Below are 24,018 nucleotides of genomic sequence, written 5' to 3' on the forward strand. Positions count from 1 at the left end.
TAGTATCTGGTGTTTGGAGTACATATTGATAGAATCCAAAAGTTATCAGGGCAAAGGCTACTTGACATTAAGACTGGTGCGTGCATAATTCTACATGTATTGCGTGTGCTAGGAATATTCTATGAATATTAATACAGTATTTCTCTTACATGGAGACAGAAAGGCTAGACTATGGCTGAAACTATTGATGCGATGCAGTAGCTTAGGAATGCAGAGAAGGAGGGCTGGACTGATAACTAGAAGCATAACATACTCTTGGCAGACTGGGAGGCAGAGCCAGGCCGGGCCGGGCACTGTGAGGCAGGAAGTAAGCGAAGGGTCAGGGATGCAGGTGGGGGCTGTATCGCTCCTCGGAGAGGGTTCAGAAGACAGGAGCTGAATCTGAGTCCGGGCCCTTTTGAGGCCTAGAAACGGGGACAATTCAATGAATTAACGTGCACACTGTAAAATGTGGCAACGTAGGTTTACATAGGCCTAATATTCGTTGTTTTCATGAGGACTGGAAACTGGCATACTAAAGATGGACACAACTATAATTGCGTTTTTAATCGATCAGAGGGGAATACATGCATATCAATCATGCACATATAACATAAGATGGGGAACACGTAGGCACATACAACATGGCAAAATTTACTTTTCCACAGAAACACTTCCTCAGAAACACTTCCTTCATAAACTTAATGACACTAGAAGCACCAGCTTCTCTAACCACTTTGACCTCGGGCCACTTGGAAGCATAATCTATCATAACAATAATAAACCTCAAGTTCTGAGGTAAAACCTCATAAGGACCCATTATTTCCACACCCACTTTAATCCATGGTCCAGCCGGACACTCAACAGGGGATAAAGGAGGTGTATTAGCTTTGAGTATCTTATCAGAAGAATAACACCACAGGCAATTTTCATCAGAAGTCCTGATCTCATTATCCATACTGGGCCACCAAAAATTCTCTCGAACTCGTCGTATAGTAAGTGAAATGCCCAGATGTCCCTCATGAGATTCTTTGACAATGACTGACCTAAGAGAATGTGGGGGAATCAACTTGTCACACCTCATCAGTCATCAGTAAACCATCCTCTAATGAAATCTCAGATTCAACTTTCCAATAGGGCTGGAGCTCAGAAGAAAGAGCTTTCTCATTCCGCCATCCATTCATTACGAACATACACACATCTTGAAGAATCTTGTCGTCTGAAAAAGTCAATCTCCAATCCGCCTCAGACCCAACCGCCAAAACAGGAATGTCAACTGTTGCCACAAAACAATCTTCTTCATCCTCATCACACAGTTCTTGAAAACCAGTACCTTCACTCAGATTAGAAGATTGAGGAAAGCGTGACAGATAATCCGCTCTGACATTTTTACCCCCAGCAATGTGAGTAATATCAAACTGGTACTGTAACAATTTGCTGACCATCCTAGTGATCCTTGGGGTACAACACTTACTAGGACCAGACGAAATATAGACACGAGGTTTGTGATCAGTAACCAAATTGAAATGCCTTCCCCAAATATACAGGCAAAACTTATCAATAGCCCACAAGCAAGCTAATAATTCCGTTTCGATTACGGAATAATGTTCTTCAGCACCTCTCAAAACTCTGGACGCAAATGCAACAGTATATTCTTGTTCGAAAGCCTTTTGCGTGAGAATGGCACCTAAACCACTCTTACATGCATTCACCGTAATAAAGCAAGGTAGTGCTGGGTCAAAAGGCGTCCGTGCATTGCTCTCCTGAAGAGCCTTTTTAATCTCCCTGAAGGCACAATCACAATCAGATGACCCAAAAAATGTTGAGGAGCTCTTAAGGAGATTACTGATGGGTCTAACCATGGATGCATAATTGTACACAAATCTGGAATAATATTCTAACAGCCCCAATAGAGACTTAACTCCGGTTTTGTCACAGGGTACAGGGGCTTCCAATATTGCGTCAATAAGACCCTGTCGGGGCTTGATGCCATCCTTAGATAAAAGATGACCAAGATACTCTATTTCATCACATGCAAACTTACACTTCTCAATCTTTAACACCACACCGTGTTTTTAGAAGATCTCAAACACTCTCCTGATAATGTCATCATGAATCACATTATTCTTTGCATAGATAAGAACATCATCCTGGAACACTAGAACTCCCTCCACACCCCTCAACATATTCTGCATAACCCTCTGAAAAACAGATGCCGCGGAGGCTAGCCCGAACGGCATCCTTTTATAACGGAACGTACCAAGGGGGGAGACAAAGGCAGTCAAAGAGCACGATTCCGGATGAAGCTCTATTTGATGGAAGGCGCTAGCCAAGTCAAGCTTAGAAAAGACTGTTGCACCTTTGATAGAAGAGAACAAATCAGTTATTTTGGGCAATGGATGTGAGTCGACCCAGATCTCTTTGTTGAGAGACCTGAGATCCACACACACTCTGTTTACCATCCCATTTGCGGGCAACCACTAAGGGAGATAACCAGAGCGAAGAGTCCGTGGGTTCAATGACCCCCTTCTCACATAAAGAAGTAAGTTCCTTATCAAGATCTTCCCTGACACTAAACGGGACGCTCCTGAGCTTGTGTTTAATAGGAGTGGCGCCCTTTTTAACAATAATTGTGTGCTTAAAACCTGAGATCTTTCCCAATTCATTACTGAACACAGTGGGAAACTCATTGACCCACCTTGTGTTTGGTTCATCACAAGTGATGAGCATAACTTGTTCCTTTGTCCCCGGTCTCAATTGCATACCAAACAACCCTTGGTGAAACCACCCTTGGATATTAAGTCCTTTAGCAGCCACATATATCTTCCCCCTGATCTTCCCCCTGCTCTTCCTGCCTTTGAATACCAGAAAATCCTCAATGAAACCCATAAGATCGATCTTTCTTCCTTCGTAGGAAACTGGTGATCGATCAGGAGGAAAGAGATCCCTCTATCCCCATGTCTCTTGGAACAGCTTTTGGGTTATCATATTAATCCTAGCCCCAGAGTCAACTGATAAGTTGCTTATTTTATCACCGACTCTGATCTCAACAACAGGATCAACACATGTAGAAGGATCCCCAGTGAGTGGAATGTGAGACTCATCCGAATAACTGCGATCCCGGACAACAGAGACAATCTCATCTTCAGAATCAAAATCATCAGACTCCATAACACAGGCCACAGATTTTTTATGAAATTTCTTTTTTAAACAAACACTTGCAAAATGACCTGGTTTTTTGCAGTAATTACATGACACATTGAGAGCAGGACATTTTGAACCCTTAGTGTGAGGAGAACTACCACAACGTAAGCAGATGTTTGAAGGTATGTGGCTATCAGACCTTTTTTTTAAAAAATTAGTCCCACTTTTTTTTACAAATGGAGTCTTAGATTTTTTTGATGGACCCACATAATTAATAGAATTAGCATCAGCAGGTTTATCTTCCAACTCTTTGAGAGATATATTGACGTCTCAATGCTTTTGGCTACCTTAATTGTTTCATCGAGGGGAGGGTTGTCTATGGACAGCAACTTTTGTCTGATATGTTTATTCTTACAGTTCCCAACAAACTGATCACGAATTAACTGTTCCGTAAAATTCTCAAACAGACATACGGACGCAAGTTTTCTGAGAACAGAGACATAGTCATCAACATCCTCACTATCAGATTGTTTTCTCTTAAAGAACTTGTGCCTTAATATAATCACATTTGGTTGTTTATCAAAGCGTACTCTGAGTTTAGCAACAGTGCACAGATACTCATCCAATATTTCACCCCCATCAGGTAGATCTGGTAAGTGCTTAAAAATTGATCTACCTTCAAACCTCAGAGAATGTAATAATAAACACTTCTTCCTCTCTGCTCGAAATCGTGACGCACCAATTGCACCTAAATATGTTTCAAATTCGTCAAACCAGATGTCCCACTTCACTGCCGGTTCACCAGGAGTTTCAAGAAAAGGAGGGGCATTGATGGATTGCATGGAAGACATTACTAGTAAAATACCACCAATTAGGTGCACATAAACACACAAATTGAAATATAGAATAAACACAGCAAGACACTATTCCGGTAAACTTGCTTGTAGACAATCACAACAGTGTGCTAATCACAGAAGACTTGCTTGTAGAGAATCACAAAAGTGTGCGAATCACAGTAGTATTGAGGATATGATTCGCCAATGAAACTTTGAACTTCAAAAATGAGTCAAATTGTTGATAACCAAACAAAAAAAAATTGTCTTGAAGTTTTTTTTATTTTTTGAAGTCTTGAAGAAAAAAAAACAATCCTTTGTGACATAAAGATAATAAACTAAGCCTTCCAGAAAAACACAGTCTGAAAAGGAACCAAAGGAACAGTATGGATTCTGTTTGGAATTCCTCCAAGAATAAGCCTTCTCTCTGCTTTGATTATGACCTCATGGTTGGCAAAAATGTCAAGAGACACAAAAATGGTTGATAGACTGGTGGTTGGCAATAATGTGGTCAGAAAAGGAAAAAAAAACACTCTTTGCGCATACAAGAGATTCTTGGTTCGAAATCTAGCGATGGTACGCAGCACGCTCGCAACACGTAGCTCAGAAACAAGAGTAAATGCCAACCATGTGATTGGCAAAATCAATTTCCAGACTGAGCATGCACGAGACTAAGACAAAGCCTCACGCGAGCGGTAACTCGTGACTGGAAGAGCAACAACGGTGACGCTGAATGCACAATGTCTCCAGCTCGAGGAGAAGGCGCGAGTGGCAACAGTCAGGTAAGGATAATTTCAAAAGATAACATGCTCAAAGTCCCACTTGAAAGCAAAATAGTGCTTGAAAATAATTAAGTTGAAAAGTTGAAGTTGAAAGGAAGGAAGGCAAAAAAAACACTTTAAGGTCCTTGAGTCATTAAATTGAAATTTGAACAGAGCGAACGGTAAAAAGCAATGGAAATGATGAAAGGATTAAGCACAGTCTAAATGTCTGAGAATGAGAAAGAAAGAAAGAAAAAAAAAACTAACCACACTTGCCAATATCAACCAACCACGTTTGCCAAAGATTAAAAAAAAAAAATATTCGCATGAGCAGAAGCAGTTACAAGAAGAAGCTTTAAATAAGAAAATTCTTGAACTTATCTTGACCAAGATGCGTTGAATGTAGAAAAGGATGATAGGATAAATCCACGGAAGTAACTGTCTTGAAATTGATGCAGCAGATGATATTTGATGATTTCCCCAAAAAAATAAAAGTTCTTGAATTTTGAGCCTTGACAGAAGACGTGGGTTCAGCTGTGTAGAGTCCTCGTCGCCAAAAATATGTTGTAAACTCAATAAATCCAGGATTCCAGAGGTGTTTAAGATGAGTTTATTGTAGAGAAACAGATCTACACAGCTAATCATCTGCCATCAGTCTTCATCAATCCCAGTTAACAACCCAGCATTGAAATAATAACATTCTAACAGCAGTGACATCACAAACCCAATGACATAAGCTCAGTATAAAATCTACAGCTTTACATAGGACATACATAGAGCTTTTAACATAAATAAAACAGCAATCCTAGAATATAACGTGAAGTCTGCCTTTCCTGTCGATCTTGTCACCGGTGGGAATGGCTGTGGTGTCGTCCTGTACTGATGCGGGCTTCAGACAGGTTTCTGTGAGTAAAAATTTAATTTTCATGCAGCCGGTACCAGATATCTGTGGCATATTTGGTGAGTGAGTGGGTCCTGAGGAACATTATGCAAGTGCGGAATGTTGTGTGGGTGGTTGTGGGACTGAGAGAGTGGGGTGTTGCATGTTGTCTGTGCAGGTGAGATGAGTGCTGAGTGTAGGTAAATGCATGAAAACATGCAGGAAGCACATGGGCACAGGACAATGCTTCCTCTGCATTGCGTGGTGAAGCACCAGCGTGTGGAATGGCGGCCGTGGTTGACGGCATGGAGGTTTGCAGATGGGTAGCAGCAGGTAACGGTAGGAGGACCTAGGTTCCGGGCACTGGGTGTGGTCCATGTGCAGACAGGCTTGCCTTTAGCGTGGCGCGCCCAATATTAAATACCTTGCTTTATAATGTAAGTACGGAGGCTGATCTAAAATGGAAAAGCCTTCATTTTGTGCACCAAACAGACTGGTTTCTGCTCTCTTCATGGTCCCATACAGTTTCATCCAGTCACTTAGGTCATTCTGCAATGAAAGATTCTCCTTCATGATTGACTGGATCTTTACACACATGAAATGGCTAGGAATGTCTGGTACAGCACTCAATGCTAGCATGTAAAATAAGGGCTGACTGGCAGAAGAAATCCCAAACATCATATGTTTTAAATGTAAAATAGTCCAAAAGATATCAAAACAAGCATTTGCAATGCAAAAGGTCTCGCGTTTACAAGAGTTTGAGCTATTGGCGTTGTAAATGACAAGGCCTCTATTTTATGTGTTGGTTTTTAAAAAACATAAATAAAAGGCATTGTCATTTACAATGCCAATAGCTTAAACTCTTGCAAACGCGAGACCTATTGCATTGCAAATGCGTGTTTATTTAATTAGCAGTCAAGTCATTAGGGCAACTGTGGAATATACTTTACCGTGCATGCTAATCACATTTACTGCTATATGTTAATGTTATGTTAAAATTTGTTTTATATAGCGCTCAGCTACTCCGAGGAGTGTCCCGGCGCTAGAAAAACCCAAAGCGGTGTGGAGCGGGAGAGCCAGGCCGAAAAGAAACCACTGAGCAAACAGCCATGATTTGAGATTCTTCCTAAATGCCAAAAGGTTGACATTAGTCCTCAGAAACCGAGGCAGAGCATTCCACAACTGTGGCGCCAAACGTTGGAAAGAGCGGCCGCCACACCGGGCCCGCCTGATAGCTGGAACAGCGGCCAAGGCCAGAGAGGCTGACCTGAGCGCTTTGAAGGTAATGCGCTTTCTGATTGGCAGCCAGTGCAGGGATTTTAAAAGGTCACTGGCACTCAATCTCCTATGGAGGCCAAATATTGCACGCGCTGCAGAATTTTGGACAATTTGCAGATGCGTTAGGAGGAAGTCCGGGAGGCCAAGGTAAAGCACGTTGGCGTAGTCCAACCGGGAGCCTATCAGTGCCTGTACAGTAATTCTTCTGTGGTCCAGAGACAGAAGGGGCAGGAATTTCCTGAGCATTTTCAGGAGGCCAAGGCATTTACCCACTAGGCCAAACACCTGTGGTTTCAGGGAAAGATCAGTGTCAACCTGCACTCCCAAATTCTTGGCTACCGTTGAGGCTACGGAGGGGGGGAAACATGTCCGCCGGCCACCAAGACTTCCAATTCGGGTCCGGAGGACACCCAAAGAAAAGCACCTCCGACTTGTCGGAATTGCACTTAAGGCTGTTCTGTTGGAACCATTGGAATACAGCCTCAAGACAACCACGGATGCTATCCCCATCAAAAGCTGAGTTTCTGTCGTAGGCGAAGAGGAGCTGGGTGTCGTCAGCGTATGACATGATCCGGGCTCCAAAGGACTCTGCCAGTGCCGCCAGAGGGTCCATATAGATGTTAAAAAGAGTTGGGCTCAGAATTGAGCCCTGGGGAACTCCTACCTCCAATGACGGCACTGTGGCTGAGAAAGGTGGGGCCCAGACCGTTTGTTGGCGGTCAGCTAAAAAAGACTCCAACCAACTATACACCGTCCCTCTGAGACCAATCTCCCAGAGTCTTAAAAGGAGACGGCCGTGGGGGACGGTGTCAAAAGCTGCTGATATTCAATGTTTCAAGTTTGTCTGTGATTTTTCTAATATTTTTTACTAGGAATAATGATGGTGGAGCCGGGTGGCGGCTGGTATGGGGCTGGGGGTGCTGGCTGGTGGCCGGGTGGCGGCTGGTATGGGGCTGGGGTGGGTGGCTGGTATGGGGCTGGGGGGGGGTGGTGGCTGGTATGGGGCTGAGGGGTGGTGGCTGGTATGGGGCTGAGGGGTGGTGGCTGGAGGCAGCTGGGATGGGGCTGGGGGGTGGTGGCTGGTATGGGGCTGGGGGGTGGTGGTGGCTGGTGGCCGGTGGCCGGGTGGCGGCTGGTATGGGGATGGGGGTGGTGGTGGCTGGTTGCCGGGTGGCGGCTGGTATGGGGATGGTGGGTGGTGGTGGCTGGTGGCCGGGTGGCGGCTGGTATGGGGATGGGGGGTGGTGGTGGCTGGTGGCCGGGTTGCGGCTCGTATGGGGATGGGGGGTGGTGGTCGCTGGTGGGCGGGTGGCGGCGGCTGGTATGGGGCTGTGGGATGGTGGCTGGTATGGGGCTGGGGGGTGGTGGCTGGTGGCGGCTGGTATGGGGCTGGGGGGTGGTGGCTGGCGGTAGCTGGTATGGTGCTGGAGGGTGGTGGCTGGTAGGCGGGTGGCGGCTGGTATGGGGTAGGTGGCTGGTGGCCGGGTGGCAGCTGGTATGGGGCTGGGGGGTGGTGGCTGGTATGGGGCTTGGGGGGTGGTGGTGGCGGCTGGTATGGGGCTGGGGGGTGGTGGCTGGTTTGGGTCTGGTGGCTGATGGCCGGGTGGCGGTTAGTATGGGGCTGGGGGTAGGTGGCTGGTGGCCGGATGGCGGCTGTTATGGGGCTGGGGGGTGGCGGTTGGTATGGGGCTGAGGGGTGGTGGCTGGTGGTGGTAGCTGGTGGCCGGTTGGCGGCTGGTATGGAGCTGGGGGGTTGTGGTGGCTGGTGGCTGGGTGGCGGTTGGTATGGGGCTGAGGGGTGGGGGCTGCTGGCCAGGTGGCGGCTGGGTATGGGGCTGGTATGGTGCTGGAGGGTGGTGGCTGGTAGCCGGGTGGCGGCTGGTATGGGGTAGGTGGCTGGTGGCCGGGTGGCAGCTGGTATGGGGCTGGGGGGTGGTGGCTGGTGGCCGGGTGGCGGCTGGTATGGGGCTGGGGGGTGGTGGCTGGTGGCCGGGTGGCGGCTGGTATGGGGCTGGGGGGTGGTGGCTGGTTTGGATCTGGTGGCTGATGGCCGGGTGGCGGTTAGTATGGGGCTGGGGGTAGGTGGCTGGTGGCCGGGTGGCGGCTGGTATGGGGCTGAGGGGTGGTGGCTGCTGGTGGTAGCTGGTGGCCGGTTGGCGGCTGGTATGGAGCTGGGGGGTCGTGGTGGCCGGTGGCCGGGTGGCGGTTGGTATGGGGCTTGGGGGTGGCAGTTGGTATGGGGCTTGGGGGTGGTGGCTGGAATGGAGCTGGGTGGTGGTGGCTGGAATGGAGCTGGGTGGTGGTGGCTGGAATGGAGCTGGGTGGTGGTGGCTGGAATGGAGCTGGGTGGTGGTGGCTGGAATGGAGCTGGGTGGTGGTTGCTGGAATGGAGCTGGGTGGTGGTTGCTGGAATGGGGCTGGGGGTGGTTGCTGGAATGGGGCTGGGGTGGTGGCTGGAATGGGGCTGGGGGTGGGGGCTGGAATGGGGTTGGGGGTGGTGGCTGGAATGGGGCTGGGTGGTGGTGGCTGGAATGGGGCTGGGTGGTGGTGGCTGGTATGGGGCTGGGTGGTGGTGGCCTGTATGGGGCTCGGGGGTGGCGGTTGGCATGGTCTGGGGGTGGCACCTGGTGGCCGGGTGGTGGCTGGTATGGGGTGGGCCCATGCTCGGCTGTGAGATTGCACTGGAGAGGGGTGGGTGGCAGAAAGCTGGATAATGCGCCTGTAAGGGAGGGCGCTGCAGGGTCAGGTGAAGGGAGTATGAAGAGGGACCTCCCTGAGGGCTGCACAGAGGGAGCCGTGAAGGGTCACTCGCCTGATGCCCCCACCTCAGAACCCTCCTCTCCCATCAAAGGGATATTACATGGAAACAAACCCTCTGAGAGCGTCACATTCAGAAGAGATTTTGGAAGAGTGCGTCTAGACATATGAGAGACAAGTCGGGCCCGCGGGGGCCCCCGAATGCACCCTTGCCCCACCCAAATAAAAACTGCTGGAGCCAGGCCTGCTCGTTCCCTCCATAGCACCCCCCGTCAGACCCCCAGTGGGTACTCCCCACTGCCTGGCACAGGCTTTCTCCCTGCACAAACCCCCTGCACAGACCTCCTGCACAGACCCCCGCCCCTTGCACAGACTCACCCCCCCTTGCACAGACTCCCCCCCCCCCCCCCCCTCCTTGAACAGACCCCCCCCCCTGCCCTCACAGTGCCTCGTAGCGCACTCGCCTAGCGTGTGATGCTTCTGTCCAGGGTGTGAAGGCTGCTCTGCCCCTCGGGTGTGAGGTGGGACCGTCCAGGCCTTTTAAAGCCGTCCCTTGTGCGGGCCCGAGGGAGCCTCGGGAGGGGGGGGGGTGTGCCCGGATTCAGCGGCCTTTCATGTCATCCCCTCGGCTTATGTCTGGATGTAGCGCCTCAGGCCTCCAGGGTGTCAGCGCCTCGAGCCCGGCCTCTGTGCGCTGCGGTATGTCTGTGAGGCTGTGACGTACTTGTTGTCTGTCTGTGACCTGTGATTTATCTCACATGTTACATCCTTTTGTGGCAGCCTTGCTTATACTCAGGACCACTCGGCGTTGAGACCCTATTGCTATTTACGCTTTATACGTTGTTTTAACTTAACTGGAACTTTGCAATTTTGCTGCTGAAGTGTTTTCCACATAATTATGGACTTTCTGCATTTGCCACATAAACCACCCCCTGCTGCTTATGCTACAGATTTGAACAAAAGAATAGTGTTTCTAGCCCGAAGGGGTCAAAAGTTACTCCAAATGCACATAGACGTCTCTCCTCGGTGGGTGCCCCATCCCAAAGGCTGCCGGATGCTTATTGCTGAATGTGGGTCTTACATTGGCACTGATGAGGGGAAACCTTGGCCCACACACTTAGCATGTGCAAAGCTGATAAAATAATGAAGTGACACTATCACAAGAAGTGCTGCACGACGCCATATATTTTTGTTTTTTGTTGCCTCACAATTTTGTCAACTCTGCCTCATAATGTCATCCCCTGCTGCATAATTCCAGCATCTTTGCTTATACAATGTATAATACCATTTTAAAATAATGACTTGCATGTTCACAGTACGTTGTGTTACATGTTGGGACTTCATGGTACAATTCATGATTCAGCACCGTGCCAATTGTGTGACTCTCGGGTCTCACAGACAACCGCTGCGATCACGTTAAAAATACGCATTGGCCGCTGTGCCGGGCCGTGAAATACAATAATAAAACCAGGTCCCCCTGGGCTCTCCCCAATGCCCAGCGCAAGAAAGCCTGCATGATGGCGCTAGGATGCTTCCCGCGGCTGAAGAGGGCCTTCCTCACATGCTGGCAGCCGGGCATCAGCTGGCAAACTGGCGCGCAAGGGGAAGGGTGGGCTGCAATAGTGTAAAGGGTTCCACTGTTCTTATCTCCCTGCGTAGTTGCTGTCTCACCTTTTGGCTGGCTAAAACCGGAAGTTCTGGAGCGTCGGTCGTGGGGTGGAACTTCCGCCTTCTGCAGGTAACCCGCGCCCACGGAGTGGCTGGCCCAGAGGAGCAGCGGTGACACGGGGCTCCCAGGCCTGAGGGAAGCCCCATGTGTGGTGATGCAGCGGAGAAAACACCAGGGGAGTGCGGACCTTATAGCAGTGCTGCGACGCAACAAAAGAGCCCGGTGTGTGGAGTGGGGAGGGGATATGTGTGTGTGTGTAAGCGGGGGTGGGGAGGGCTGAGGCTTGCAAGGGAGACAGGAGATGAACAGCGCGTGACTGTAAGTCACGTGGTGACCGCGCGCGACCCCGGCCTGCGCGTACCCATCTCCTGTCTCCTTGAAAGCATAGCCGGTAACTATAGGTCTCGCAGGCGAGACATCATTTCGCGCTGTAATCGCCAGGTGCGAGACCTAAAAATACCAGTAACAGAAGGAACTTGCTGGTTTCAAAGCCAAGTTCATAATTCTGCATCCCGTAAACGAGGTGCTAGGTGTGTTGTAGGCCTTTAGTGAACTTGATTTTTAACTGAGGAACTCTCCAAGTGGACCTGTAGAATCAATAACTCCAATCAAAGGAAGCAAGATCCTTGAGCTACAAGTTTGAAGGTCTACTGGTATGATCGGTGTAAGGTGAAAATCAAAGTGAGAAAGAAACCCAGGTTAGATGAATACCCACAGGTTAGGAGGAAGAGCAAGTCTTATCTCTTGTTGCCCTCACACCCCGCAGGGTGTCATGCTTCATCATCTGGCGTTTGCTCCTCGTAGGGCCGACGCTGCAATTCCCTACGGGTCTCCTGAAGGGTCACTTCATCGGAGATCTTTTTCAGAGGATGCCGAATGGTGCATACGGGTGTGTGGGGTGTGGGCTTGCTCTTCCTCCTCACCTGTGGGTATTCATCTAACCTAGGTTTCTTTCTCTCCTCCTTTTTGAGAGCGATTGGTAATTTCTGTACCCCGCCCTGGAACAGTGTCCTTTTTTGGTTTGGATGTTATGTTTAAGGAGCAGGGACACTGGACCATAACTGGCTCCTTGGTCCCACCCCATTTCTTCTATGTTGGTATAGAAAATCAAAGTGATAAAAGAAATTTTCATGTGAAGAACAGATTTTCATGTAATTAAGCTTTTAAAACTAAGAATATGAGGCCCTCATGCACAATACAAAAAAAAGGAGCAACAAAAATAAAAGGGATGACTCAAAATATTTGCCAACTCGATCAATCAGTGTTTATTAAGCGTGACTACTCACCCGTGAGGGTCTCAAGGCACTGGGGGGAGGGCGGGGCGGCAGGTCCTGATGTGCTCTAAGGTCTTGTGTGGTGAAAAGAGGAACCAACTAAAATACTCAAGACTGGTCGCCCAGCCGCCCTGTTACTACCTGTTATTTACAATACCTTCGACTCAGTCAGTTGGACTTATCTGTTTGCGCTCCTGCGATGTCTCAACATAGGCCCCTGATTTCTCTTATGTTTATCTACTATATACGGATCCCGCTGCTTTGGTGCCTGTGGGTGGCTCTGTCTCTAGGTTTCCTATGCAGCATGGTACCGGTCAAAGGTTTCCCCTAGCCCCACTTTTATTCGCCCTGGCCATGGAGCCCTTGGTTGCTTGGGTTAGAATTGATGCGTTGATCCGTGGTTTTGAATGGTCGCAGGAAGTCTCTGACCGCATTGCTCTATATGCCAATGACGTTTAGTTTTTTCTTGCAGAACCACACGAAACCGGCCTTTGGCCCCTAATCATGCAGGTTTTCGGAGAAATGACCGATCTGGCACATCCACTCTTTGGTCATTGCAGGGAGCACATGACTATGTTACATGGGTGGTGGACTGACTATCACCACTGAGTAACTGCGATACCTAGCTGTCTTCCTGTCCGTCTCTCAACCTATCTCCTGGAAGCACAATATAACTCCACTGACCGGTCGCATTTGCCTTTGACGCTTTACGGATGATCCACCATTTTCAAGATGATATTCTTCCCTTCCTTTTTTACCAATTGCAGAACTGCCCACAAGTGATCCTGCAGCTTGGTTCCTGCAGGTGAACGCACTCTTGGGTCAGTTTTTGTGGGCAGGGTGCGTGGCTCGAGTGGCTTTATGTACTTGCTTCCAGTCCACCTACTGTGGAAGCACAGCAGCCGCAGACATTGTCTTATTTTGCAGCCTCATATCTGCCAGTGCTTAATGAATGGTGGTACTCTGCCAGGGACAATCCTGCTTATGCGGTGGAGCACTGGATTATGTGTGACACCTCTCTCCACACATCTTTATTGTGGACCGGAGTTCCTGGCTTTGCCCCCCACGGCAAGAGTTGTCCCCCAGGTGTGGAGACAGCCGTTTGAGTGGATGAGGTGGTGGGGTCAGCTAACATGAGAGACTCTACTATTACACTATGGTCTCCTTCCCCAAATGGCCAACCTATCTGGGTTCCTGGGTTGGGATAGTATTGGAATATCCTTACTGAGTGTGGTCATGCACGGCTTGACCCTTAAATCCTTTCATGAGCTCCAAAATTAATTTGCCCTGCCGCACAACCAATTCTATAAATACCTGCAATTTGGTCATGATCTGCCCCCCTACATCAAAAGCGGGGCCTCATACTCCCGAGCGGTTGCCGGGTGAGGTGAGGTCTTCACCCACAAAAAGCTGGGTGAGTATCACTGTGAGGGAATGCCTCAATGTGATCAAGCTAATATGCCTCTTTTATAATGCAGAATGTAAATTGTTCATGCAGGTGGTTTTTCTATGCGGTTTCTGTGTATTCATGCGGCTGTATGTGTGCAATCTTCTGTACTTGATAGTAATTTCTCGTTTCTTGATAGGAAGAAGACGTACGTCTCTCCCTCCAGTGGACATACAATCCTTTAAGTTCCTGGTAGATATGTATATTTTTGAGATTTTTTCACTTCACATACTTTGTAGTTGCAGTAGCTATTCCATGACTAAGGGTCCTGAAGAAAGCCGGGGAAGTCCCCCACTAGGCTGAAACATGTCGACCGTCCTGCAAAGCGCCATAGGGTAGTCTTACTACTCGGCGTGTTTTTAACTCTTGACACTCAGACTTCTATTTGAACTTTCTGTTGAATCTGTGTAGTCATTTTTTATTCATCACAACCACTTGAGCACTGCACCTTATTTACATCACTCCACGATGAGTCACATCGCTAGAGTATTGACATTCTGTCCCGCACTGGAACTATATGGCTGGATGTGGTGATGAATAACCAGAAAACCCCCACATGACGTAAACTCCGACATAAAGGTTGGGCTGATGGGTCTGGTTCTAGCGTATGTTTCTCAATCGTTTTTTTTGCACACATCTATCCAACTGTTTTGCAGTGATTAGCATAGTCCCACACCATTCCCAGACCTGATCTGCTCTTTTTTGTGTTTTGTAAGTTGACATTAGGGGAGTGAGCAGACAGGTCGTAAAACATTCCCCTGGACCCTCCACATACGTGTTTTGTTTTTGACCCCTACATCAAAAACCTGGAGGCTCCTCCGGAGTTTAATCTGCTAAAGGCTATTTATGGGAGACTCGGGGGATCAAAAAATAAATAAGATATACCGGTCCCTAATCAGCAATTGTACCACCACTTTAACTACCCTCTAAGCTGCCTGGCAGGAAGACTTGGGACAGATAGACAATGACTATTGGACCTAGGCCTAGAATCCCCTCGGGCACAGCTTTCTCCTTCGGCCTCCATCTTATTCAATTCAAATACCTTCACTGTGCATATTATACTCTGCACAGGCTTTGGAGAATTGGACTGGTGGCTTCTCCCACCTGCCTACTATGCAGCAACAGTTGAGGGCACCTTTCTCCACACAATATGGCCCTTCGCCACGCTGCAAGGTTCTGGCAGGGTTCCTGACATGCTTGACCGAGGTTCTGGCCTGGGATCTCCCCATGTCCCCGAAATTAATCTTCCTACATACTAACGAGATTGGGGGCAATAGGTCAAGCAGCAGCTTCTGTTTCTGGGTCTTACCCTGGCTAAGCGAGACATCAGTAGGCTTTGGAAAGCCAGTTCTCCTCCCTTACTGGGTGTATGGAAGCAGGGCATGGACTTTTCATTGGGTTCAGATACTGATATTCAAGGCTTGGTAATGCCCTCAGACTCATCCCAAAATTTGGCAACGATGGGCTGATTACAGAGGCCTGCTTCTGGAGCCTCTGACCTCTGTGGCAAAGCAACTGGCAAAGCAACTGGAAAATGAACCTGAATAAGTGGTACTGGCTTTCTGGACAACTGTAATTTATATGCCTGGGACATTTGGGTGCGGAAGAGAGAATTTTGGGGAGCACAGTTGGGACACTGCGCACTTAGTTGTTTTGTTGAATTGTATTTTGCCTTTGGTATGTATGGATGCAGATAATAATGCCACGTCAATACGCAGTGACCTCTACATATGTGAATTAGGCCTCTTGGGCCATATTGTGGCAGATACAATAAATAAAATCTGTTTTGGAAAAAGAAAATACTGCAGATGACTGGATGAACACTTTTCAAACAATTCTAAACAACAAACAAGTGAACCTCAGTTTGTACCAAATGACTGAAGATGATAAAAAAAGAGTGCTCTTTGAAAACGAGTTAATAGGCCATGATCACATTGAAAATGTAAAGAAGCCAGTGTCCAAACCTACTCCCTAATAAACTGTTCAAGCACTTAACATACTGATTGGCCATTTGAACAGAACTAAGCTAATACCAAAATTCATTTTCCAGATCTACCAAAAAGAATCAAAAGACCAGACCATCATTTAGAATGGCTTAGATTAATGCAAGGATTATCCTGGCTGACTACAGGACTGGCTGAATAAGTACTGTCCATTTTGGGACAGAAGTCCTCTGCATGATTTTGTGAAGCCGTTCTGCCTTCCTTTTTATGTTTCTCGAGAGTCCTAGATGTTTGCTCTACATTGAGCTAGACATGGCTGTCTGGAGATTCTACATTTCTGATGGATAAATCTGCCTATGCGTTCCTCAACTTTTTAATTTCCCCCATGCGCAGCATTCCACGGAAACCTTTCTTCTCAGCTCTCCCACGTCGACTAAGACGTCACAATGGAACAGCTCCTCATGCGGCTCCACGTGGGGGGAAGGAGGGGACTGGCATCAATGTGCGTTTATTAAGCTGAGATGTTTGGTTCCAAACATCTTGGAATTTGGTGAAGCCATCATGGAGCTGTGAAACCTGTAGTGACAAGCTCCCCGCTAGTGTACTCAGTATGGCTTCACTGTGCACTTATAATTTTGAAGAATGGACTTAGACACGTGAGGGGCATATCTGCTCATGCAGTTATGCCCTCGCAAAAGGTATAGTGCACCCTGCCTTAGGGCTGTAAAGCCTACTGTAGGGGTGACTTACCAGTGCGTCTTCCAGTGCTGGTAAGCCTGGCACACAAGGATGTGTGCCAGGGCAACTCTTCACTTTTATCTGCACCAAAACATCCTTGCTGCAGTGGCAGCATACATGTGTTTAGTGAGGCGTCTCATGGGGTGGCACAATACATGCTGCAGCCCGTAAAAACACTCTTTGGTTACAAGACCCCTTGTTACCACTGGTACCTTTGACAAAAGACCTATATGTGAAGCAGAGGTGTGCCAATTGTGGAAACAAAAGTACATTTTTGGGAAAGAACACCGGCACTGGGAACCTGCTCAGCAGTAACCCTGGGCACACGAGATGCATCAGAATCAGGCAAAAAGTGGGGGGTAACCATGCCAAAAACTGTACCTTCCTACACTGGGCACTTGTTCTTCTATCAGATATGGACCTGCACGCACATACCTCAATACTGTTTAATAGCCACAAAGGTCACCCCTCCCAGCTTCCCCAGAGAGGCAAGAACTACTACCAGGTCAAAGAATTCTCTATTGCTGTAAGAAGATATCAAGGTTGAGCATTCTGTGTCTCAAGTCCGAATGTGTCCATAGGGTGCCCCAAACTTATCCTTTCTTCGCCCTAGAAGGACCAGGTGACAGGTTGTTTTCACACCCCTAGTATGGCTTCTGGTCCTGCATGCAAAAATGGTACTTGCTGACTGTAGAACGCTTTCAACCATCTCTGTAGCCTTCATGGTTCTGGAGTGAATGATTCTTAATGTACGTTTTTCATCTGACCAGTATCTCTTTATAACAGCGACATCCTGAATTGCTGTGAGTTCTCATTTGATGCCCCACCACAGATAATTTTTTTACTGTGCTGAGTAAAAATAAGGATGGAGACAACTGTCCTTTGGAACTGCCTGTGGAATATAGTGGGACCTCCCTAACTATTTTTCAATATTTCCTGACAAAAAAAAACAAACAAGGGTTCAGTTGGGCCTTTAGCTATTCACAGCACTCAATCACTTGGACTTTTACCTCTAGTATTGATGGTCTTCATAGAGCCAGTATTGTGTGTTTTATCACTCTGTTGGTGTCATCAAGAATGTTTGTCTGAAGAGTCTGTTTAGTCTGTGTTTATTAACACTGTATTAAATGGGTGTGTGTATCGTTTGGATATTTGGAGAGGTGTGATGCCACGGCCAGGGCGACTGATGCTGGAATCTGGGGATCACGGTTCGTCCCCGGCAGCGACGGCAGATTAACCCAGCACCATGTTGCTCAATCTTCCTGATGGCCCCCAGCGCCTGGAGACCCTTACGGGTGATTGTTCGCGCTTTACAAATGTGGATTATTATGTGTGTGTTGGGATAGTAAGCGCATGATAAGCACTCACTGTACAAGAACTTTAGATATAGAGTCACTGAGAACAAAACCATGTCCTTGCCAAAGGTGGGGTCCTCTCTTCATACTACAAGTCTTCTTGAAACAACCCACCAACGCTACTGAAAAAGTAATTTACACACTGGGTGTTAGAACAGCGTTAATGTTAATAAAAACTGTCTAATGGAAATTGTCCTGTGGATGCAGCTCAATCACATAAAATGCAACACGGACAAGACTGAGATCATGTTTCTAGGCAAGTCCAATTCCTTCGACCCTGCTTTATGGTGGCCTAACTCTACGCTGCCTCCACCTGCCACAGTAGAGATTGTAAAAATAACTGGGGGCAGCGAAATGCAATGCTTCTTTGTCATTTTATCCACAAGCTCTTGCAGTGGTGGGAATGTCGTTTTAAGTTGATCAGATCACTGAATTTTTCTTTTAGTATCGCTCTCTAGTAGCAATAAAAAAAGTGGCCATTGCATTAATATCCAGGTTGGACTACTGCATTATGTATGCTTGTTTTTCTAAACAAACTATTTCTAAACAAACTATTTAGAAACTGCAGGTAGTACAACATGCTGCTACCAGATTGGTTTTTGAAGCTCCCACGTCAATTATCAGCCTCCGCAGCTCTAAAATTATTACACTTGTTGCCAGTATATATCAGGCCCTCTTCAAAATTCTCTTATTTACTGAGTGTCGGGCCCTAAATATCTAACTACCAGATTCACTCATCACATGACAAAACGGACCCTGAGGTCCTCTCATGCCAATCTTTTGCAGCCCCCCACTGTAAGACTCAAAACTCAAGTGGGTAATAAATGCTTCGCTGTTCTGGTGCAAAGGCCTGGAACTATCTTCCAAGTCACTTGAGATTCGTTGAATTGGACGCCATCTTCAGAAAGCATCTGAAGACGTGGCTATGTGGTATCTCCAATTCACTCTGGTATTCTCTCATTCTATGATGTGCTTTTTGGTGGGTTATTATGCCGTTACGTAGTAATTTCTGCTGCTGCCTAGCGCTACGATGCTCCTTCGGGAATGACGGTGAGCTTTGTAAGCAACACTTCAATTCATTCATTCAGTGTATTATATTCAAGAAATGAAGGGGGACCGAACTATACAAATTTTTGTGTCGCTCTCTGTACAACCACAGTAACAAAGAACACTGTTGCAAGGTGTATATTACAAACAATTGATCACTGCTATGCGTCGACAAATAGGAAATTTTGGGTAAAACCAAGTACTCACTCTTCTAGAAAGAAAGTAGTAACCCTTGCTTTTGTACCGAAGCTATATCTACAAGAAATATGCATAGCCCGCCATGTGGTAACCGGACCACACCTTCACAAGGCATTACTATGTTGATAACTGCCAATAAGTATTGGTGAGCCAATTAATTTTCAAACACTTATTTTCATCCGCTCTTTCAAACCGTCCTCCACAGGGAGAATAACACTGCTACTTAGTCTGTGGACAACTTGCGAATCTGGAAGGCACTACATGTTGCAAAATAAACCAGTTACTTACCATTAATTATGTCCTCAATGGTGGAGGTGATTGGGGGGTGGGAGATAGTCCAGCTGCAAAAAATAATTACCACTGGTTTCTTCTTTTCATTTATATGACGTATGACCATTTAGTTTCTCTCCTACTTTCATCACAAACAAGTTTATGGTAGAGTTCATTTTTATATTTTTTAACTTTTTTGTTTTTGTTTACAGAACTCTGGATTTGAATCATTAGTGGAAGAACTCTGCACCAAGCTTAAGGATCTTCAGGGCAAAGAAGGTGAGACCAATTATTTCTACTATGCAGTCTAACTTGGATAACCTTCTTACCAGGGTGTTATGTTTATCATCTTAAGGTTGTATTTTCCGGTCTCGCCTAGCGGTCCAGCGCATGTGCTGCTCGCTCGGCGAGATTTATTGTCAATAATGAGAACTTTGAGAAAAGAACTTGAAGTCCGTCCCTTATTTCCATTGGCTGGCGTTATTTCCATTGGCTGGCGTCTCCATTTATCATAAACGGTGGCCTGCCATTGGAAATTAGCTGTTTGGGTTGCCTCCCTTTAGCTTTTTGGGCCGCCCACCCAGACTGGCTTGTCTGCTTTCCGTGTGTCGCTAATGCATTTCTTATCTTTACGAGGCGTCGCGTGTACTGCTCCCTCCGGGCTTCCTGCAACCACGCTACCTTCACGCCTGGAGCACGCGCCAGTCAGCTCTGTCATTGGTTAGCGACTTTTGTTTTCGTTGTCCGCACGCTGTCTCCTCCTCTCCGCGCCTTAGCCTCGCTGCTTCTGGTTTCTTGGTACAAGGAGGAGGTCCAATTCGCATGCTGAGGGCACCGTTGTTATTGCTGATGTTCAGCCTGGCTGGGGCGGGCACTGCACGCCAGGAGTTACATTTTGTAATTAAATTGGAAGTGGAGGCCGGCTGCTCAATGGTTAGTGGCGCGGGCGCCGCCGGAATCATGTGGCTCGGCGGCATTGCAACACCGCAGATCGCACCTGCTGCACGGCACGGCCTGTGGGGCAGAATAATTTCAAGGGTGCGTGCAAATATTTATTTCGGTGCAGGGTGCTTGGCCGGGCCGAGTGAGAGTGCTGCAGCCAGTGACGTCACATCACGGAGTTAAGTAACCTCGAATGTTGGGGGTACAGGCAATCGACAGGGTCGTGGCTACTTCTCTCTTCGCAGCTGTCTGGCCACTCTCTGCAGGACCAATGGGTCGTGCTTTCCCCAGCTGTTATCTAACTGCACAACGCAAAAGCCTGCTGCACACAGAAACATAAAGATAAAGATTAGCAATACCAGCTGGGTGAGTCCGCTTCCTCCCCATTTCCACTCCCAGAGTCACTGGCAGCATGTGTGCTAACCTAATTATATTCCCTTACTTCGTAGATACCATTTTTATTAAAAAGCATGTCTGTTAATACTATGATGTGCCACTTTTAGCTTCCTTTTTCAAAGATATATTTTGTTGCAGCTAATATTTTCAAGCCGATTTTATCAGTTTAGCATATAAAGCTGTACACGGAAATGGACCTACTTTCCTGAAACCGCACCTCACCTGGTACCATCCTTCAAGGCAACTACGTTCAGGACAGAGCAAACTCCTCCAGTCCCCCAAATTCAAGAGAGCCGGCCGGGGAAGAAGAAGCTTTGTACTGGACATTGTGAGGTTATGGAACCTGCTCCCACTGAACATCAAAACTGTCCAACACTGCTTGGTTTAAGAAAACTATTAAAAACATGGCTGTTTTCAAACTAAAGCACCACCCCCGGCTTCCAACGCTGCAAAGCGCCTAGACGCCCTGGGGCAATCGTGCGCTACATAAAAACCAAAATCACGAGTTACATAAGACTTTGCAGAGTCTGGAACCCCTAAGCCTTCCATATTGGTTAATAGATTGATAAAAAAATAAAGCCAACCAGCATCGTCCAGAACCCCAGAACCGCTCTCCCAATAGCTGATCCAACGTCTTAAAGAATTAACTAGGCAGTTTCAAGGGCAAGTTGCCAAAATAATGCAACAATCAAACGTTTTCATTAACACTGCAACTGCACGACCTATTATCGACAGGGGCAATGTTGTTCCAAAGTTCAATCTGCAGCCTCAGTACCCGGACTGTTGCTCCCAAATTACCTTCCAGGATGTCAGTTCTTGAATGGTAAATGTTTGCTCCCATGTATGAAAAACTATCAGCCACCCACCTCAGTGCACTAGCTCCCATTCCAAACTCCACTGATGGGGTTTGAGGTTACAGAGAAAAAGACATCGCTTGTTCCAGGCGATCTTTGATCCAGATATTTTACTGAATTGATCAAGAGAGTTCTAAGTTGTGATCAGGTTGGCCATCACGTCTTCAGCATGTATCAGTTTGTCCTCCGCGTTAAGTGAAACAATATGATTGGTATTATTTAGTGGGATCCCCAGCCCCCCTCCCCCTTTCCTTTAACCACTCCGCCAGTGTTCCTCTATTTTAATATCTTGCACCACCATGAAAACATTGTTATTCATTTTTAAAATTTCCGGAACTACAAATATGTCCTACTATGGATGGGCAGAACGATCGTCTCAGGGTGAAAAAGAGGAAAATCGCATTTTATTAGAATAACTTTCACATGTTAATTTCAATTTCGAGATATTATTTGGGTTAAAAAAAGACGGCGATACTTGTGCACCAAAAACAGTTTTGAATGAGTACGATCCCAGCTTGACACAGCTGTCGCTCTGGATGTAATAGAGGCGGTAATAGGCTATCCATGCATGTGAAAATCATGCATTTGACAATATTTAAACTTCTAGAGCACTATACATGGTAGAATACTATCTGGTTGTACACTCCGTGCCTACAAGTGAAAGTTGTTCTAACATTGCATCCTAAACCAGGTGACACATTTCTGACATCACCTTTTTGATGGGGTACAGTTGCCTTTGTTGCCATACAAAACGACTTTTACTCTGCAGTGATTTTTTTTTTAAATTTTTTTTTTTTTAAGAAAGCGGCCTGACCCTTAGAATGGCGGCTGTCTGAAGTGTTCGAGAAGCGTTTTACCTTCTCCTGTGGAGCTGCAATGCTAATTACTGGAATTGTGGAAAATTAAATATTACTAAAGCTGTGCGCGGTGGCTGTAAGGAATGTTTCTACATGAATCTGAGTACAACAGCGTGATGATCTTCCTCAGAACGCGGTCTGACCCTAAGATGGCGCCCATGATTTAGTTGTCGGCAAAATCAATCGGCAATACAGCCGTCTGTAATTGCTTCAACGCAGAGCTCCTTTTAACCCTTCCTTTTCACACAAAATCAAGGGGCATTCTGTTAATACTAGCAGCCTGGCACCAGATTATCCTGCATTGTGCCGGTGCCCTTTGCAACTTTCATGGAGCTCATCCTTTTAGGTCTCAGTTCCCACTTTTTAGAAGCATTAAGCCAGGCACCTGACAGTCACCCAAGCATGTAGGAGATTCCATTGTTTGTCACTGGGATATAAATGGCATTGTATGCATTGCAGCTGAACCACATGTGAATGGATACCAGCCCGGCTTGCCTATCCTATTGCTAGATGAATCCAAGATGGCCGACTGGTGAGGAGCTCTGGCCGGAAGCTCCCTTGATGGAATCTGACAACACCAAAATTGTTTATACCCTCTGCGGAGACGGAGCAACCTTGGCCGATGCCCAGTGGAGCTGTCCTATGCAGCTATAGAGGAGTCTGGGCTCTTGGCCGTCACCTACCCAGCTGGTCATCTGACTTGGCTCCCAGTTTGTGGTTTTCCCTCCCCCTTCGATGGAACTATGACGAAGCCCCCTGGGCGGACCCCAAAACTGTTTTTACCTACCGTGGAGCCCGAGCAACCTTGGCTGGTGCCCGGTGGAGCTGTCCTATACAGCTATAGAGGAGTCTAGCCCCTTGGGCGTCACCTACCCAGCCGGTCATCTGACATTGTTTTTCCTCGTCTCCCTGTTCGTGACTCCTTCACTCCCCCTACCCCTCCTTCCCCTGTGATTCTTTGATTCAAATTGATGTAACTATGTATCCTGTAACTCGCTGATCCTCATGTAAAGCGCTCTGATACCTCCGGGTCTAGCCAGCGCTATATAAAACATTGCAAATAAATAAAACCAATAAATCAATCAATCCGTTAAAAAAAATCTATGATCTGTGTAAATATTGAATTTAGAAAGAACAATATTTTAAAATCCAAAATACTATTGTACTGTGCACTGCCGTGCTTGTCCCCAAGTCTGTGGTGGACTCAGGAGGCGGGTGGCAAACACTCAATTGGCGCTGTGGTAAAGGTGAAGTATATTCAGAATTTATCACTAGCCATCCGAGTCTGCTTTAGTTTATTAATACCATGTAATTAGGCTGCTTGCCTTCCTCAAAGGAAGCATATAAAGTAACATTGACTTGCTGGCTTCATGAGATGCACGGACTCACTTAGTAA

General features: G+C 47.1%; 1 protein-coding gene across 2 annotated transcripts in view; it reads left to right on the forward strand.

Moving 5' to 3' along the window:
- The window catches only part of KIAA0232 (KIAA0232 ortholog), a 397,277-nt gene that overhangs the window by 108,544 nt on the left and 264,715 nt on the right, over positions 1-24,018 (forward strand). For both annotated transcript variants that reach the window (XM_078678507.1, XM_078678506.1), the window contains exon 4: positions 19,786-19,852. In XM_078678507.1, coding sequence (XP_078534633.1) covers positions 19,786-19,852 — 67 coding nt within the window. The remainder of the gene's footprint in view (positions 1-19,785; positions 19,853-24,018) is intronic.

The sequence above is a fragment of the Lissotriton helveticus genome, chromosome 2_2 (genome assembly GCF_964261635.1).
Source record: "Lissotriton helveticus chromosome 2_2, aLisHel1.1, whole genome shotgun sequence".
NCBI classification, from domain to species: domain Eukaryota; kingdom Metazoa; phylum Chordata; class Amphibia; order Caudata; family Salamandridae; genus Lissotriton; species Lissotriton helveticus.